This window comes from Lactuca saligna, chromosome 7, assembly GCF_052625555.1.
Source record: "Lactuca saligna cultivar CGN05327 chromosome 7, ASM5262555v1, whole genome shotgun sequence".
In the NCBI taxonomy this organism is placed as follows: Eukaryota; Viridiplantae; Streptophyta; class Magnoliopsida; order Asterales; family Asteraceae; genus Lactuca; species Lactuca saligna.
In genome coordinates, this window is record NC_136423.1 from 159,463,188 (window position 1) to 159,481,105 (window position 17,918).

A 17,918-nucleotide genomic window follows, 5' to 3' on the forward strand; every position below is an offset into this window, starting at 1 on the left:
GTTGGAAAATTTTGGAAAACTGATAATCATTGTTTTCCATATTTTTCTAATTCCAAAATTTTTCTATAAACACACACCCACTTCACCCCATCCACTTCTACCTACCCCCACCTTAACACCTCCCACCCCCACACACACATACATACCCACCCACACACACACACCCGCACACACACACCAACCCACAAACACACACAAATACATACCCACTCACACACACACACACACCAACCCACACACACATACATACCCCCACACACACACCAACCCACACACACACATACATACCCACCCACCCACACACACCCACCCCCACACACACACACACCAACCCACAAACACACACACACACACACCAACCCACACACACATACATACCCCCCCACACACACATACATACCCACCCACCCACACACACCCACCCGCACACACACACACACCAACTCACACACATACATATCCATCCACACACACACACCCACAAACACACACACTTACACATACATACCTACACACCCACCCACAAACACATACACTTACACATACATACCCACACACCCACCCACAAACACACACACACACATACACATACATACCTACCCACCCCCCCCCCCCCACACACACACACAAACACACACACATACACATACATACCCACCCACCCACAAACACACACATACAGACATACATACACACCCCCACACACACACACATACATACCCATACACCCACACCTACCCTCACCCTCACAGACACACACACCCACACACACATAAACCTACACCTACCCGAACAAACACATACACACACAAACACACACTCGCACCCCCACCCACCCAACACCACCACAACAATCACTGACCTACCATCACCACCACCACAACTAACCCGTCACTAGCACCACCACCATCACCACCACTGACAAAATTGACGCCGCCACCACCATCGCCTGTCATCATCACCACCGTCGCCGACCCGCTACCGTCACCGCCCCCACCCACACCCTACTACCACTACTATTTTTTAAAAATGAAAACCGATAGAAAAATAGACATCTAAACACGTTTTCTAATTTTCTAAAACTGAAAATGAAAAATGAATAAGTTTAACTAAACGCGTTCTCTAAATTTTTCAATGAAAAATGAAAACGGAAAATGAAAATTGAAAAGGGAAAACAAAAAACGGAAAATGAAAATTGTTTTTCCGTAACTAAACGCAACCTTAGTGTTTCAAAAGTCAAAAAATCCTATCTTTTTATGATTTTAAGACTTTTTAACATGAAAGATAACTTTTACCTTAAAAGCAAATACAAACATATTTTTAAAATTATCTTTTGAAAAATATCACTAGCCAAAAAGTCTTTTAACAAAAGGACTTTTAACATCAAAAACTAATCTCAAACACCCCCGAAGAGGTTGTTCGTATCAATGGCCAGAGACAAATATGAGATCGGAGAGACGATTGTGTGTTCATATTTTCTTCCCTATTTATTGTGTCGTCCAGTGAAGAGGAAAAGATGAAAGTAGGGCACAATTGATTTTTTTTTTTTTTTTTTTACTAAATGTAAATAACCTTGTTTTGGTAAATACTTTCAAAACCATACAGTAGATATTTTTTTTAACACTATTGTGGTCAAAAATTCTTTGTTTACTAAAATATAAAAATAAATAAAGAGAAAATATGGGAGTGTGGGGGATTGAGAAAGACACGTAATGCAATGGTTAGCCAATGAATAGGAGACACAAATGGCGGATTACTCCCACCAATCAGAATATTCAAGCGTAAAAATTTGGTGCTGCGGTTGTTAAACGAACAGATCATGAAGAGATTCGTCATCGCTATTTGTCGCTATGCAGTATCAAACATTGATGAAAAAGTAGAAACTGAAGGTAGCAGTCTGCACGTTACATGCTTCGTACTTCCTTGATTTAGTTGCTTGCTCTGTCTATATCTACTTGACTACTTCTTGATATTTTGTCATCACTACGCTTGATTCAGAACCTTGACGATCTTTATCTGAATCTCCTTCGTCAATTTACTCTGTAAGCATCGTCAGTTTCAATTTCAATTTCAGCTTCTCTCGGATGTGTTTATGTAGCATATTCTCGCTTGTTCAGATTGATTCGTGAATCAATTCTATATGTTTTTTTACTATTGTTTGAATTTCTTAATTGATATGATTCATATATCGAAAAGGTCAAAGCAAGTGATTAACTTGTTCTCTGGTTGTGCTATGTACGATATATTGCTTTAATTCGAGTTGGATATGCAAGTTAGGTTTTCTCTTTGGCTCACAAATATGTAAAACTTCAGGTGTGTTTCTTCTTAAATGGCGGCAATACTGGCTTCTAATAGCTGCTATTGCCGTGATGTGCAATTGGTAAATCAAGGAAGAACAGCTGAAAATCTCAGCTTCTCAAGAGCTCTTTCTATCCGGAAATTGGATCGCCATGACTGTGCTTCACATAAAACTGAAAGGTTTCGCAAATTCCATGTTAAGATGCAGCAGACAGAATCGCCCATGAAATTTGGTACCAACGGTCGACCTGTAAAGTTGGTTACAAATGGTCAAACTGTGAAGTTGGGTGCCAATGGTAAACCAGTAAATTTGGACACCAATGGTAAGCCTGTAAAGTTGGGTTCCAATGGTAAACCAGTCACCATGGTTTCCACCAGTGAACTTGTAAACAACAAGACTCCATCCAAACAAACATCAGGATTAGTGAATGGATCACGATCAGCACCAATTGTTAATGGAACAAGTCTTGTTAAGAGAGAGACCACTCCAGCACTAGTTAAGTCAGTAAAAGTTAAAGAACCCACAGGATTTCCACCCTCTGAAGAATTAAAGGTGTTGCCATCAGATGAAAGTTTCAGCTGGGCAAATGAAAATTATAATTCGGTGCAAAGATCAATAGATGTTTGGTCTTTTGTTCTTTCTTTGCGTGTTCGTGTTCTATTGGACAATGCAAAATGGGCATATCCTGGAGGCTTCACAGAAGAAAAACAGGTTTGTATAGTTATATCTGAATATAGCTGTTTCTTTTGTCCCCCATTAAGTAAAAAAGAATCATCCCCTTAGTTTCTGTTATCATCCTTTTACTAACTGCTATATACATATTTAGAAAAACAGAAGAAGAAAAACAGCTTCATGGTTAAGAGAGAGTGTGCTTCAACTTGGCCCAACTTTTATAAAACTCGGGCAGTTATCTTCAACAAGATCAGATCTATTTCCACGTGAATTTGTCGATGAGCTTGCTAAATTACAGGTATAGTTTCCCTTCTGTAAATATAAACTTCTAGATTACATCAAAGGTTAAAATGATGATTCTGATGTTTTTTGTTAAATATGGCAATCATATGATTCAGGACAGAGTACCAGCTTTCTCACCAGCAAAAGCGAAAGGTTTTATTGAAAAAGAATTGGGAGCTCCTGTTCATATAATCTTTAAGGAGTTTGAAGAAAGACCAATTGCAGCTGCTAGTCTTGGTCAGGTGAAGTCTATCTTTCTATCATTTCTTTTTAAATCTGATTAAATTATCTTAATATGGACCTCATGAAATTTTTTGGTTTAGGTACATCGTGCAATATTACATAATGGAGAGAAAGTGGTTGTTAAAGTTCAAAGACCTGGTTTGAAGAAACTTTTTGACATAGATTTAAGTGAGTATCCCTCTTACATATTTACCTACAGTTTTTCAGTTCTTAGTTTTTATCATAAATACCCTTTTTTTTTTCATTCAGAGAATTTAAAGCTGGTGGCTGAGTATTTTCAAAGGAGTGAAAGTCTTGGTGGTCCAACAAGAGACTGGATAGGCATCTATGATGAATGTGCCAAGTAAGTATGCATTCCATGATAATACTGAAGATTTTGTCTGATGTTCATATCTACCATCATTTCTATACACATAAGGATAAAATGGTCATTTACTAAGTTGATTTTTTGCAGGATCTTGTATGAGGAGATTGATTATATAAACGAAGGGAAAAATGCTGATAAATTTCGTAGGGATTTTCGTAATGTTAAGTGGGTCCGAGTGCCTGTATGTTTCTTCCTGGAGCCCTTTCCTTTTTTGTTTTATTGTAATAAACATCAAGAAAAAAATATATATATCATGGAATTTTATGCATTATGATATAATTTAATTGTGATTGTTGTCATGCAGCAAGTATTCTGGGATTATACTGCAACAAAGGTGCTAACTTTGGAGTATGTACCAGGTTTCAATCTGAACTCTATTATTATTTTGGTTTATTTAATCTGTTATTTATTTCCAAAGAGCCATATAGTTACTTACCATAATTAAATTTATGTTAAACAGGAATTAAGATTAATAATTTGGATTTGATAAAAGAAAGGGGTTACAGTCGATCTCAAATCTCTTCACATGCCATTGAAGCATACTTGATTCAGGTTTAATAATCTGCCTCTTTATCCATCATCTGTCAGAATTCATATTTACTGATTAACAAAAGTCTTTTTTCTTTTTCAAATCAGTTTTATTAAATTTTGTCAATTCTATATGCAGATACTGAAAACTGGTTTCTTTCATGCTGATCCTCACCCTGGAAATCTTGCAATTGACTCAGATGAATCACTAATCTACTATGATTTTGGCATGATGGGGGAGATTAAATCCTTCACTAGAGAAAGATTGATGGATCTTTTTTATGCAGTTTATGAAAAAGATGCAAAAAAGGTCTAAAAACTTTTTTTTTTATTATTTTAGGTGTTTCAATACAATAAGTACTTGGAATTTGATTAGCTTAAAAATAGCATCTTTTATTGTTGTTTTTGCAGGTTATGAACAGTTTGATAAGTCTTGAAGCACTTCAACCTACTGGAGACATGTCATCAGTATGTAAAATAGTATCTTATCATTCAAAATTGAGTAAATTACAGAAATAGTTCCTGTGTTTTATCATTTTACCGTGTTTACTCCAAAAATGACACTTTTTTTCAATTTTGGTCCTTATTTCAAGGTTTCATATCAATTTTGGTCCCTGGAACCTTGAAACAAGGATTAAAACTGCAAAAGGTTTCAAATTTGGACTAAACATGGTGAAACTTCAGAAAATAGAGGGACCATATTTGTAATTAATTTACCCGTTAAAGTTTTTGAGAGTGAATTACATTTTTGGTCCTTGAGTATGTACCAAAAAGATTTCTCTTGCAATTTTGGTCTTTATTTATGGTTTTTGTAATATTTTTGGTCCATTTTCACTTTATCAGAACAAGAACCAAAAAAGTTACAAAAACCACAAATAAGGACCAAAACCAGATGAGAAAACTTTATGGGATCAAAATTGCAAAAATCAGCTATACATGGGACAAAAATGTAATTAACTCAAATTTCAGTGTCTTATGTTCTAACTTTTAATACCTGATTGTATATTTCAATCATAGGTGAGAAGATCTGTTCAGTTCTTTTTGGATAATTCTTTAAACCAGTCACCAGATCAGCAAACAACTTTGGCTGCAATAGGCGAGGTATGCTGTTTCATGCACTTTTACAATTACTTTTAACTTTCCTCGATGGGCTAAAACGTAATTTCACAAGTTTAATGCAACTAGACTTTTTTGATAATGTCATGATTTGCTCGCAGGAGTTATTTTCCATTGCCACAGATCAACCTTTCCGGTTCCCATCAAACTTCACATTTGTGATTAGGGCTTTTTCCACTCTTGAAGGTCACCTTCCTCTCTCTTTCTACACACACACACACACACTAATATATATATATATATATATATATATACACAATATAATCTGACTACTTATAATTATGTCTCATAGGAATCGGCTACTCACTGGATCCAGATTTTTCATTTGTCAAGATTGCTGCACCTTATGCACAGGTTAGATATTTTTCTAAGGGGATGTTTCTTCTTATTAAAATAAAAACTAATTAAAAATATTTAAATCTGTGTCCTCTAACATCACATTTTTAAATGACTTACAGGAGCTATTAGATCTCAAACAACAGCGTAGTGGGACACAACTTGTACAAGAGATACGAAAACAAGCGGATGATGTAAAATATATATATATATATCTTTCACCATTTTCCCTTAAATAAAAATATTAAAAATATAAAATGTTTAAATGTTTCTAAAAAAATTTCAGGCAAGATCATACACCATGTCAATGCCTTATAGAGTTCAACGAATCGAAGAGTTTGTAAAACAACTAGAATCAGGAGACCTTAAACTTCGTGTCAGAGTTCTCGAGGTATACTTTACATTATTTTTTTTACCTTATTCTACCCCATAATATCAATTTTTCTTATACTTATTTTAATATTTTAAAATGTTTATTAGTCTGAGAGAGCAGCTAGGAAGGCAACAATATTGCAAATGGGAACCCTGTATACGGTTCTCGGGGGTACACTTGTAAATATTGGTCTCACAATGACCACTCAAGGCAACCAACTTATAGCAAATGGGTCATTTATTGCTGCTGGTGAGTGATATAAATTTTTTTAGAGTAAATTACATTTTTAGTCCTTGAGGTAAGCTATTTTTTTCATTTTGGTCTTTAAAAGTTTCATCTTGCAATCGTGGTCCTTATTTGAGGTTTGTGTAACGTTTTTGGTCACTATTCCATGTGAAATGACTATATTTCACTTGGGAAAAGTGACCAAAAATGTTACAAGAACCTCAAAAAGGACCAAAATTGTAACAACCAGTAGTACTTAAGGACCAAAAATGTTGCAAAAATCAGTTATACCTAGGTACCAAAAATGTTACAAGAACCTCAAGGACTAAATTTGCAAAAATCAGCTATAGTCAAGGACCAAAAATGTTACAAGAATCTTAAATAAGGACCGAATTTAAAAAAATCAGTTATACTCAAGGACTAAAACAATCTACAAGAACCTCAAATAAGGACCAGAATTTCAAAATCAGTTATAATCAAGGACCAAAAATGTAATTAACTCTTGTTTTTAAGTTGGGACTTTATTTTCTAGGTGATGAATATTAACAAATTATATGAATGCAGGTGTTTTTCTAGCATTACTTATTAGGTCAATGCAAAGGGTGAAGAAGCTTGATAAATTTGAAAAGATGATTTAAATTTAGGAACATTATTTAGGTTCCCAATTTAAGTGCCTAAATAGCATTTTTTTCCAACACATGTATTATTTGTATACATAGCTGTATAGAAAAGAAAGTAAAGCTCAACTGCAAACGGATACAATATAAAAGTCCCTTTACTTTTTTTTTTACCAATATAAATGTATTTAGTTTTACCCAATATAACTATGTAATTACATTTCTTTACCCCACCAATCATAACAATGTGTAACTCATTGTATCAGCATACTTACATTTCTTTACATATAATAGCAACGTGCTCACAATAGCATTTCTTTATTGATAATGAGAATAATGGTAGCCAAAATGTAAATACGTTGCTATTATGAGTAAAAATTACCAGTATATTGCTATTATGGGTACAAATAAAGTACATTGATATAACTTTGTAAAACACTTTAACTACATATGCAACACATTTTTTAAGAGGGTGCTATCATTGAAACGTGAGTTGTTTTTTAAGTGTGACGTAATAAAATCATCCACGTTTTAAAAGTTGTCTAATAAACAATCATATACTAGTATAATTGGTATCATAATATCAACTAAACATTTAAAACCATTTTTTTTCTAAATATTTAAAAATCATCATACATAACATCGACACATGTCTTCTTGTAGCTGTAATGTTCCGATATTCAATAAGAAACCAAAATCTTTTAAGAAACCAGTAAAACCAATCTCATCCACCTGCTTATTTTGATCTCACAAGGTAATTCGCTATTAATCAAGGAAAATAGTAATTTAGTGAATATCTAATTCTTGTAACCAACTTTCGTAATTATTTGACGTTCCTTAAGATAAGTAAAGCACTATTTTTTGTTTTTTTTTTTTAAGGTTTTATATTTATCTGGAAATAAATGAATATAGCAAAATTTGCACATTTTGTTATCTATAAATAGACATTATATTGATACATAAAATACAGTTTTTATTTTATTTATTTATATTTACTTTTATATTTATTTTTTATTTTTATTTTAATTTGTTGACACTCACAATGTGAATTTAAACTATACCTATTTTTTATAGATGTTAATTCACTTGTAAATAACCAATGTTATATGTGACTGAGTAAATATTCACATGTACATGAATATTTTTCTAGATCGATAAACCGATTAAGAAAAATCAAGTGGATTACTCATATTCACATGTGAATATCAAATGACCGTATTATCATTCTAAAAAAGGCATGCGTATATTTGAATATCGACTCGAATTCACATGTAAAAATTGAATAGTTAGATCATCAATCATTCGTATTATCATCAATCATTCGTATTCATTATAACATTTATGTAGACTGGTTCACTTGAGATTAAAGAAAATAGAGATTTTGAGATTCAACCTCAACCACAGATTTCACATTTAACGCTCTAACGCTTCAACGTACCGATAGCAGCAATGTATATCTAATCATATATGATTATATATGTTTATACATATATGCCTAATCATAAATGATTATATATATATATATATGTGTGTGTGTGTGTGTGTGTGTTCACATATTAAATAATAATATATGAATATATGATTATAACAATTGGTGGCAGAAGAGGTGTTGATGGTGGTATAAGTGACAGATGTATAATGGTCGGTTGGTAGTAGAGGTGGTGGAGAAGGCGGCGGAGGTGAAAGTAACGAATGATGATATATAATCATTTATGATTATAAGTTTATAACTGACCCATTATGTCGATACGTCTGAGGGTTAAAGCGACAAATGTGAATTATGTGGTTGAGATTGAATCTCAAGATTTTTATTTAATTTTGAATCTCAACGGAGCCTACATCTATATACAAGTATTTATGTTTTCAGAATGTTCTCCTGATCAAGTTGTTTCCTAGATAAACTGCTTTGGATGTTAATTTTAATTGTTCTGTTGTAGGCGTCACGGTAAAACAAGATAATAACTAACAGTTGCATTGGAGATATGATCCAAAAGGAGGTGCTCAACTTTCTCAATTTTCTGTAATGATAGACTTATTAGGTAATATCCAGTTTCAGGATTCTAAAGATTATTCGGTGTGGAATTTGGATAATAATGTTGAGTTTCCAGTGAAAGATACGCGAGAGGTTATTAACAACTTAATGTTACCGCATGATTCGGGTGAAACGAGATGGAATAGATTGGTACCACTCAAAGTAAATACATTTAGTTGGAGAGCCTCTTTAAATCGTCTTCCTACTAAAGACAACCTTATTTCTAGAGGTATCGATGTTCCTAGTTCTCTATGTCCGATTTGCATAGATCAAGTGGAGAGTGTTAATCACCTTTTTCTTGAGTGTTTGGTTGCCAAAGCTCTGATTCATTCAGCAACTCAGTCGATGGTGTGATCTTGATATGTCTTTTTTAAATTCAATAGATGGGTTGTCTTCGTTCTTGGAGTCCGTTCAATTAAATATGAATAGGAAGACAATATTGGAAGCTCTTATTTGTAGAACTTGGAGAACTCTTTGAAACTTTAGAAATAAGTGTGTTTGACCAAACGAGCCCTAGAGAAGATAAGTTGTTTGATGATATTGTTGTCTTTTCTTTTAATTGGATGGTGCATTGAAAACACAAATTCTCTATTCAATGGAATTTATGGCTTTAAAATCTCATTTTAAACACCGTGATGTAACGGTTTCATTTCGGCTTTAGCTTCTTACTATGATTTATTTATTTATTTTATTTTTATTATTATTATTTTTTTAAATCCAGCTGTTCTAAGAATAAAAATAAAAGGTAGATGTGATATCTTAGACATAGAAAACTATTCTAAAAAAAATAAAAGATAGATATGATATTTTGGGCATAAAAAGGTCAAGAAGAGGCATCCATTGACAAATGTTTTAGGGTCATCCGAAGTTGACCAGATTCTTCCCAATCAGAACCCATCGAATGAAACAACATTTTGGATTTCCTTTCCTATCGACAGTTACTATATACAATTTATATTATTTTAAAACAGATCACCAATATTTTAAAATATTATGAATGTAAACATAAAGTTATAATGGCTAAAACCTTCCGCGCATCATTTATTTTTATAAACCATATGTTATTTAATGTATGTATTATGAAAATAATTATATAGAATATGATTATATGAATCATTTAGTCGATTATTTATTTTAAATGTAACCTTGCATCACACGAACATGAATTGGAACAACAGAAACCCCACTTGTGATTACACCTTTTCAACAAGAGGCCGCTAGAAAATTATATAATAAACTTTCCACCACAAAAGGAAAATGTTTATTTATTTATTTATTTATTTATTTATTTAATTATAGTTTTAATATGAAAATAAGGTTTTTATATAAGAATGATAGAGAAAACGTGTAGTGCAACATCAAAATTATCAATCTTATATATAATAGACGTTTTAATGACGCATTAAAAATACATCTAATATATCATTAGTGATTTTTTGTTGATTATCTTCTTAAATTTGATACAATTTAATCGTGGGTTAGTTTATACTACATGTTGTTAATAAGCATATTGATTGAGTTAGATGATAACATAAGTTCGAATTAAAATACATAATTCTTTAGTGTTGTGGCACTAAGTAAAAAACATATATTACTATTTTTTTGTGTTTTGTATATATAATTGGTGTTGAATATGATTACAATTTACAAATCATAATAATCATAAACCTTCTATATTTTGTTCTTATCATTCTTTCTGTTTATTAGATTAAAAGAGGAAATTCAAAAAAAAAAAATTAATGGACTCTACATGATATTATTTTATATGAGTAAGAATTTAGATAGAAACAAAGAAGAATATTTAATTTCTTTTAGATAAAAATAATCTAAAAACAATTTCAAATAGTTTTTGAAAGTTTTTAGATTTTAGAAGCTTTGAACTATACATAATTTTATATTTAAGAATATGCTAACAAATAGTTTTATGAACACTTCCATATAAATAAATTTACAACCTCCATTACCAATTAATTTTTAATTTTGATAACATAATATCTAGTTTTTATAGATGAATCTCATGTAGTATTCTCATTGTATAATGAGATAATATTGAAGTCAAATAGTCAATAAGGTCAGGTAATTAAAATAGCTGATATAGGCTACAATCGTGTGCCGCCTTCCTCACCTACCTGTCTTCCAACACCATATTAATAAGCAGTGCTTTCACTCCGATTTCTCCGAACCACCTGCATCTCTTCCTCACTCACTCACACAACACACAGTGCTACCTGCTGCAGAGCATTCCGATTTCGAAGGTACTTTCCTATCGTATAATCGATTTCTTTTCTCATACTACAATTCATGTCGAAAATTTCATGCTCCATGTGTCTTTTTGTTAGAAAAAATCACGATTTATCCGATTCTTCTCTACATGGATCTATTGTGGGATGATTGAGGATTTCTTTTCGAGTCGATCTGTTAGCTTAGGTTATTGATTTGTGAAACGTAGTATTTAATTGATAAGTACGAATCGGAATCATTCCAGGGTAGTTTGAAAAGAGAATCATCGATTTGACTGTTAAGCAATAAGATTTACTCGTTGGCGGATGAGAAAGAGAAACATGTCTAATTTGACATATGTACTTGATTTTCTTTGACTTGAAATCTGAATTCTTTTACGTAAATGTAAAACAGATATCCTATTACACATTGTGATGGCTCCAGCTGCGGCATCGGATGGTTCTGATAAGATCAAGCCTAGAGGTAAGTTTATTATTCTTGCATTTAAATTTTATTATAGTTCTTATATTAGGAAGATTTTAGTCGATTTGTTTCCCAGAATAAGAATCAGCTATCTACTCACCCAGACAATTTGTTTGATTATCATTATCAAAGCAAAACATGATTTCCACATATATATGTATAATACACTATCTTACATCTTTATCTCAGTAAAACCATGTGTTACAAAAAGTTACACTTAAATTTTGGCGAATCTATGTCTGAAATTGTTGTTGATTGAGGGGAAAAAATGAATTTTATAACATATGTCCTATCCACTAAAACTTTTGGTAATAGCTACTTAAGAAGATCATACAGTATTCTGTTTAAGAAAGTAGTTACCTTGTGCATTTTTTGCACTTGGAAAATTATAGCTTTGACATGAAATAAAATCAAGCAATCTCATGTCTGATGTTTCCATTAACTTACACCTTGGTTTTGCATGAACAGATGTATGTATTGTTGGTGTTGCACGCACACCACTTGGTGGATTTCTTGGTTCTCTTTCATCTTTACCAGCCACCAAACTTGGGTCCATTGCAATTCAATGTAAGTTCAACTTTCTTCTTTTTCATCTTTCCTCACATAAAGTTTTAATTTACTTACTTTCGTCTATGTAAAACTTCAGGTGCTCTAAAGAGGGCAAACATTGATCCATCTCTTGTAGAAGAAGTTTTCTTTGGAAATGTTCTTGGTGCCAATTTGGGACAGGGTCCCGCTAGACAAGCAGCATTAGGTGCAGGAATCCCTAATACAGTAGTCTCCACATCTGTTAACAAAGTTTGTGCATCAGGGATGAAAGGTGTGCTCAACTTTTTCAATAAACATGTCATCAAATTTCCAAAAAAAGAATTTTTTTTAAAACATTTAAATACTCAAGAACTCCATGACATGTGTAACATGTTTTTCTTGTATAATTGCAGCCACCATGTTTGCAGCACAGAGTATCCAATTAGGTCAAAATGATATAGTTGTAGCTGGTGGTATGGAAAGCATGTCCAATGTCCCCAAATATATTGCAGAAGCAAGGTTAATATAATATCTTCTCTTCTTGATATTGTAAAATTTATTATAAAAGTGGGATTTCATAATCTTAAATATATTTGGTACTTTGGTAGTGTATCAAATTAATTATTCATTGATAATAATTATGAAACCATGTGTTTATGTTAACATCAATCTGTGATAAAGAGAAGCTTGTCCTTTTCTACTCGGATCTTTCAGTTAGATGTCCATATCAAGTGGTTCAATAAATGGGTTTGAATTTTACAACTTCTACCCTTATTTATTGGTAATCCCACAAGTTGTTTCATGTAGTCTTCTGGTAGCTGGCCCATGATTTGAAGGGTAAAACCGGAAGTCTACATAGATTGTGATAAATCAAATGGATGATTAATATAAAACATTAAATTAAATAAAGTTGGAACAAGGACCAAAAGGTCACAAAAACCTCCAATAAGGACCAAAATTGCAAAAAACAGTGATACTCAGGGACCATTTATGTAACTTACTCATTTTTTAAAAGTGTCCTTGAATTGTTTATGACTGCAGGAAGGGATCTAAATTTGGACATGATACACTTGTTGATGGAATCTTGAAAGATGGATTGTGGGATGTTTACACTGATGCCAAAATGGGAACATGTGCTGAATTATGCGCAGATACACATGAAATAACAAGAGAACAACAGGTATATATATATATATATATATACACACACACACACACACACACACACACATAATAGCAATCAATGTACTTACAATTTCTGTACAGGATGACTATGCCATTCAGAGTTTTGAACGTGCTATTGCTGCTAGAGATAATGGCGCCTTTTCATGGGAAATTGCCCCTGTGAGATTACTATTTTTAACTAAATAATAAAATTATAAAATAAAAATGTTTTTGCCAACACCATTATAACTGACAGGTGTCTGTAATTTTACAGGTTGAAGTTCCTGGCCCAAGAGGAAGACCAGCAACAATTGTTGACAAGGATGATGATTTGGCAAAGGTGACATGTCATTATATGCTAGCTAAATTATATCTTCACCTTCTATTAAAGAGTAAATTACATTTTTAGTCCCTGAGTATAGCTGAATTTTTCAGTTTTAGTGCTTATTAGGGGTTTTTGGTCCTTGTTTAAAGTAAAATGACTAAATTTTTGGGACCGTATTTGAAAAAATCAGCTATACTTGGGTACCTAAAATAGTCATTTTACTTACATAAGGGACAAAAAAATGTTACAAGAACCTCAAAGAAGGACCAAAATTGCAAGGAAAAACATTTTGGGACCAAAAATGCAAAAATAAGCTATACTTGGGGACCAAAAATGTAATTTACTCATAATTTGAATTATACATTTTCTAGTTTGATGCTGCAAAGTTAAGGAAGTTGCGTCCAGCTTTCAAGGAGAATGGTGGCAGTGTGACTGCTGGAAATTCCTCGGGTATAAAGTAAGCAATACATAATTGATAATTCAATTCCATTTTCGTTTATTTATTTATTTAATTTTAAATTCGATAGTTAACAATTATTAATTTTTGTATACAGTGATGGTGCTGCTGCACTTGTGTTGGTTAGTGGTGAGAAGGCACTTCAACTTGGGTTACATGTGATTGCAAAGGTTTCTGGATATGCTGATGCTGAACAGGTAATTAATTGATTAATTAAAATTAAAAAAAAAAAATTGGGATTTTGTGAAATATTTTAAAATTTGGTGTAAAACTTTGCAGGCACCTGAGCTATTTACTACTACCCCAGCACTTGCTATACCCAAGGCTATTTCAAGAGCTGGATTGGATGCTTCACAAATAGATTTCTATGAAATTAATGAAGCTTTTGCTGTAAGCATTCCTGCTTAATTTATATATGCAAAAGCCCAGTTTCAGTCAAACAACATTTAATAATTAGTATGACACTACAAAAAAAAAAAGTCAGATTTTTGTCAAAATGAATTAATATTAATCAGCTTTGTAAAAAACATCATATAATCGTTTAGTAATTATTATGACAGGTTGTGGCTCTTGCAAATCAAAAACTACTGGGATTGGATTCAGTGAGTTTTTATTTTTATTTTTTAATGTTTATAAATTTATGTTCCCCACCTTCAAATATTGAATTACCATTTTATAATAATGATTTTGGGTATTCTTTCTCAGGCAAAGGTTAATGTACATGGTGGTGGTGTGTCATTGGGACACCCTCTAGGTTGCAGTGGCGCCCGTATCTTAGTCACTCTTTTGGGGGTACATTTAATGTTATTTATATATATATATATATTTTGTTTTATAATAATAATGTTAGTTAGTAATTGAATCTGTGTTTGTGTTGACTGTTGAGTGTTGATGCAGGTTTTAAAGCAGAAAGGAGGTAAATATGGAGCAGCAGGTGTGTGTAATGGAGGAGGGGGTGCATCAGCGTTTGTGGTGGAACTCCTTTAATTAATTAATTAATTAATCCTTTCTCTTCTGTTGGCATACATTACATTCCAATCAATAAGCCTTTATTATGTATTTAGTATTTAGCTCCTTTTTATGATTCTTTTACATTTTTTTCTTTTGCAATATGTATTGAGAATGGAAATTAAAACGCAAGGTGTTCACATGATATAAGATATGATTCACATATGTTCTTCATTGGTCTTCAAGGTTACAAGCACCAACTATCTTGCCATTAGAAAGTGTCATAAAAATTCAACATAATTCTCATAGAAATTGAAGACCTCTATACGGACTCTCAACATAAAGAAGATAAAACCCCTAAGCTTCCAAAATCGGGTTTGGATAATGTAGAGGTGAACATTTGCACCTCCGGATCGGACCTGGACCGACCTCAACAGGTCAGTCCAAGGTTCGTCAATTTCTGCAAAATCAATCCAGTCGTAATAGATAAACTAACTTTTGGTATGGCTTAAATGAGTTGTATCATATGTATTTAAAGTTGTATTGGTTCGGTCCAACAAATGCAAGAACCAGAAAACCCGGACTTGGACCGGTCTCAACAAGTCCAGTCCAAGGTCCAACAATATATGCCAAACCGGTCCCGTACAAGAGCCGGTCCGATTCGGTCCAAATGCTCACTCCTAGGATAATACGTGTAGCCTAACTATCATTCTTGGCTCCTCTCTTCGATTGATGCATATTGGTTCATCTTCTTACTTGAGGCTTATTCATACAACATTTTAAGTTTCTTATAACTTGTCTTAGCTTATTAAAATGTCAAAATGATCACTTAATTGATCATAATTCTAACATTTAATTCCCTAATTATAAATTCAATCAAATTAATGAATTAAGCATCACATACTACTTAATTCATAATAATCTAACATCTATAGCATCAATTAAAATAACTCCTAGTATAGGGTTTCAAACCCTAACTCGATACATATAGATTTCACCTTGGAAATCACACATAAAACTTGTTCAAAGCTTCTAAACATTATCATTGACATCAATCAACAAACTTCTTAAGGGCAATAATTCATATCTAACTTAATTCCACATATCACCCTTTAAGCTCTACAAGCTTAACAATGAAGATGATGATTACCTTAGGGGCTTTGATGTTCATCCATTGTCTTTAACACCATAGACTGCCACTTGATCGCCCTCCATCCCTAAAAATCGTCAGAGCTCTGTCCTCTAATGAAAAGGGAGCGTTTTTGGCGAGAATGAAGACTAACCGGGGGATTTAATCTATCCGACACTACGCCACGGTGGGCTACTCACCGCGTTGTGGCGACCATTTGACCCGTGGTTGAAGGTATTCACTTAATTGCCACGTCGTGGCGTTCTGTTTGCCATAATGTGGTGCTCTTCCTCAACAACATCCTACTTTGGCCAGCGTATCGTGGTGCCCATACATCGCGCCACAGGGGCAAAGTACATTGCCTTTCTCTCTTATGAAGAACTATGTCTGGATCCTTGTCATCACTAACCGCATCGCGACACCTGGAGATCAACAAAGTGATTGTTGATTTCATTCCAACTTTGGGGACACTTTTTGTTCCAACTTCAAACATTCATAACTTCTTCATTTCTAATCCGTTTTTAATGTTCTTTATATCCACACGAAGGTGGGAACATACTTTACAACTTTGTTAAGTCATAACTCACTGAATTAATTTGGGTCTTAATCTATTAAGTTACAAACTTGGCCCAAAAAGCATAAAATTTTCATTTTACCCTTTTGACCAAAAAAATAAATATTCTTATGCATTCTTTCTCTTGAACTTACTCGTCTAACTTCCTCTAAGTGACTTAAACATGTCTTGACCGTTTTCATGAAGTCACAACTTCATAATCTCGTCTCTTTCTCTTAACCGACCATTTTGTCATTTTAGTCAATATTTGACTAAAAACCAACGTTCTCTAAATTTCAGGTTTTTACAACAATATCCAAGATAAATTCAAAACAATTTGATGATTTTCCTAGAATAGTAGTGTCATCAGCAAAGAAAGAATATGCAATTTCAATACTTCCATCCTAAATCTTGAACCTTTTAAATAACTTACTTTCGTTGCATTTCCGAATCGATATTAAACCCTTCTATAGCCAACAAAAATATGAATATACAAACTAAGGATATATTTGGTTGTGGAAAACTGTTTTCTATTTTCTTGGAAAAGTTTAAGAAAAAATAGAGTTTTCATTTTCATTTTTTAATAAAAAATTTAGCAAACCCGTTTTATTAAAACTGGCTTAGTTTTCATTTTCCAGTAAAAAAAATTAAAAAAACATGTTTGGATGTGTGTTTTATATATATTTGTTTTTTTTTTTTGTAATTTTTGTTATTTTCAGATAATACAATGTTTAACATAAAATGAAACAAAAAATTTGATATACTTTGGGGTATGTGACAACCAGAAATTTATTGCGTCACTGAAACCCATTTCCGTTAATAGAACTCGTTTTTAGTAAAACTTTTCCGTAACATTGGCATCAGACAATTAAAACTAGAACTTTTATTATGACTTCATAAGGATCGGAACAAATTAGAAACACGTGAAATGCCCTCAAAATCCTTTTAAAAAGTTTTAGTTACAAACAAGTCAAATTACGAAAATTTAATCGGGTACGACCATAAGCCCCGTTTAACGTCG

General features: G+C 32.8%; 2 protein-coding genes across 2 annotated transcripts; both read left to right on the plus strand.

The window, feature by feature from the left end:
- Nucleotides 1-1,756: 1,756 nt before the first annotated feature.
- On the plus strand, nt 1,757-7,326 carry LOC145004319 (protein ACTIVITY OF BC1 COMPLEX KINASE 7, chloroplastic-like). Its single transcript, XM_078963208.1, has 18 exons — nt 1,757-2,042; nt 2,314-3,010; nt 3,126-3,269; nt 3,370-3,495; nt 3,577-3,664; nt 3,746-3,839; nt 3,951-4,044; nt 4,168-4,222; nt 4,324-4,415; nt 4,531-4,701; nt 4,803-4,859; nt 5,409-5,492; nt 5,609-5,693; nt 5,800-5,861; nt 5,966-6,037; nt 6,130-6,234; nt 6,324-6,465; nt 7,006-7,326. Exons 2-18 carry the CDS (start codon nt 2,330-2,332, stop codon nt 7,077-7,079), a joined length of 2,226 nt encoding a protein of 741 aa, XP_078819334.1. The 5' UTR covers nt 1,757-2,042; nt 2,314-2,329; the 3' UTR covers nt 7,080-7,326.
- Nucleotides 7,327-11,218: 3,892 nt separating this feature from the next.
- LOC145004247 (acetyl-CoA acetyltransferase 2-like) lies at nt 11,219-15,449 on the plus strand. The gene is made up of 14 exons (XM_078963140.1): nt 11,219-11,345; nt 11,725-11,793; nt 12,262-12,360; nt 12,440-12,613; nt 12,735-12,840; nt 13,363-13,501; nt 13,588-13,665; nt 13,760-13,825; nt 14,182-14,267; nt 14,365-14,464; nt 14,547-14,657; nt 14,828-14,869; nt 14,973-15,059; nt 15,165-15,449. The coding sequence occupies exons 2-14, from the start codon at nt 11,745-11,747 to the stop codon at nt 15,252-15,254; spliced, it is 1,227 nt and encodes a 408-aa protein (XP_078819266.1). The 5' UTR covers nt 11,219-11,345; nt 11,725-11,744; the 3' UTR covers nt 15,255-15,449.
- Nucleotides 15,450-17,918: the final 2,469 nt, after the last annotated feature.

What these genes read in the sequence shown, in the direction of transcription:
- LOC145004319 (XM_078963208.1), top strand. Translation starts at nt 2,330, where the DNA reads ATGGCGGCAATACTGGCTTCTAATAGCTGCTATTGCCGTGATGTGCAA. An exon ending in CTACTGGAGACATGTCATCA is followed by an intron (nt 4,860 to 5,408) that starts GTATGTAAAATA and finishes TTTCAATCATAG; the next exon opens with GTGAGAAGATCTGTTCAGTT. An exon ending in TTGCTGCACCTTATGCACAG is followed by an intron (nt 5,862 to 5,965) that starts GTTAGATATTTT and finishes AATGACTTACAG; the next exon opens with GAGCTATTAGATCTCAAACA.
- LOC145004247 (XM_078963140.1), top strand. Translation starts at nt 11,745, where the DNA reads ATGGCTCCAGCTGCGGCATCGGATGGTTCTGATAAGATCAAGCCTAGA. An exon ending in GGAAATTCCTCGGGTATAAA is followed by an intron (nt 14,268 to 14,364) that starts GTAAGCAATACA and finishes TTTTGTATACAG; the next exon opens with TGATGGTGCTGCTGCACTTG. An exon ending in AAATTAATGAAGCTTTTGCT is followed by an intron (nt 14,658 to 14,827) that starts GTAAGCATTCCT and finishes TTATTATGACAG; the next exon opens with GTTGTGGCTCTTGCAAATCA.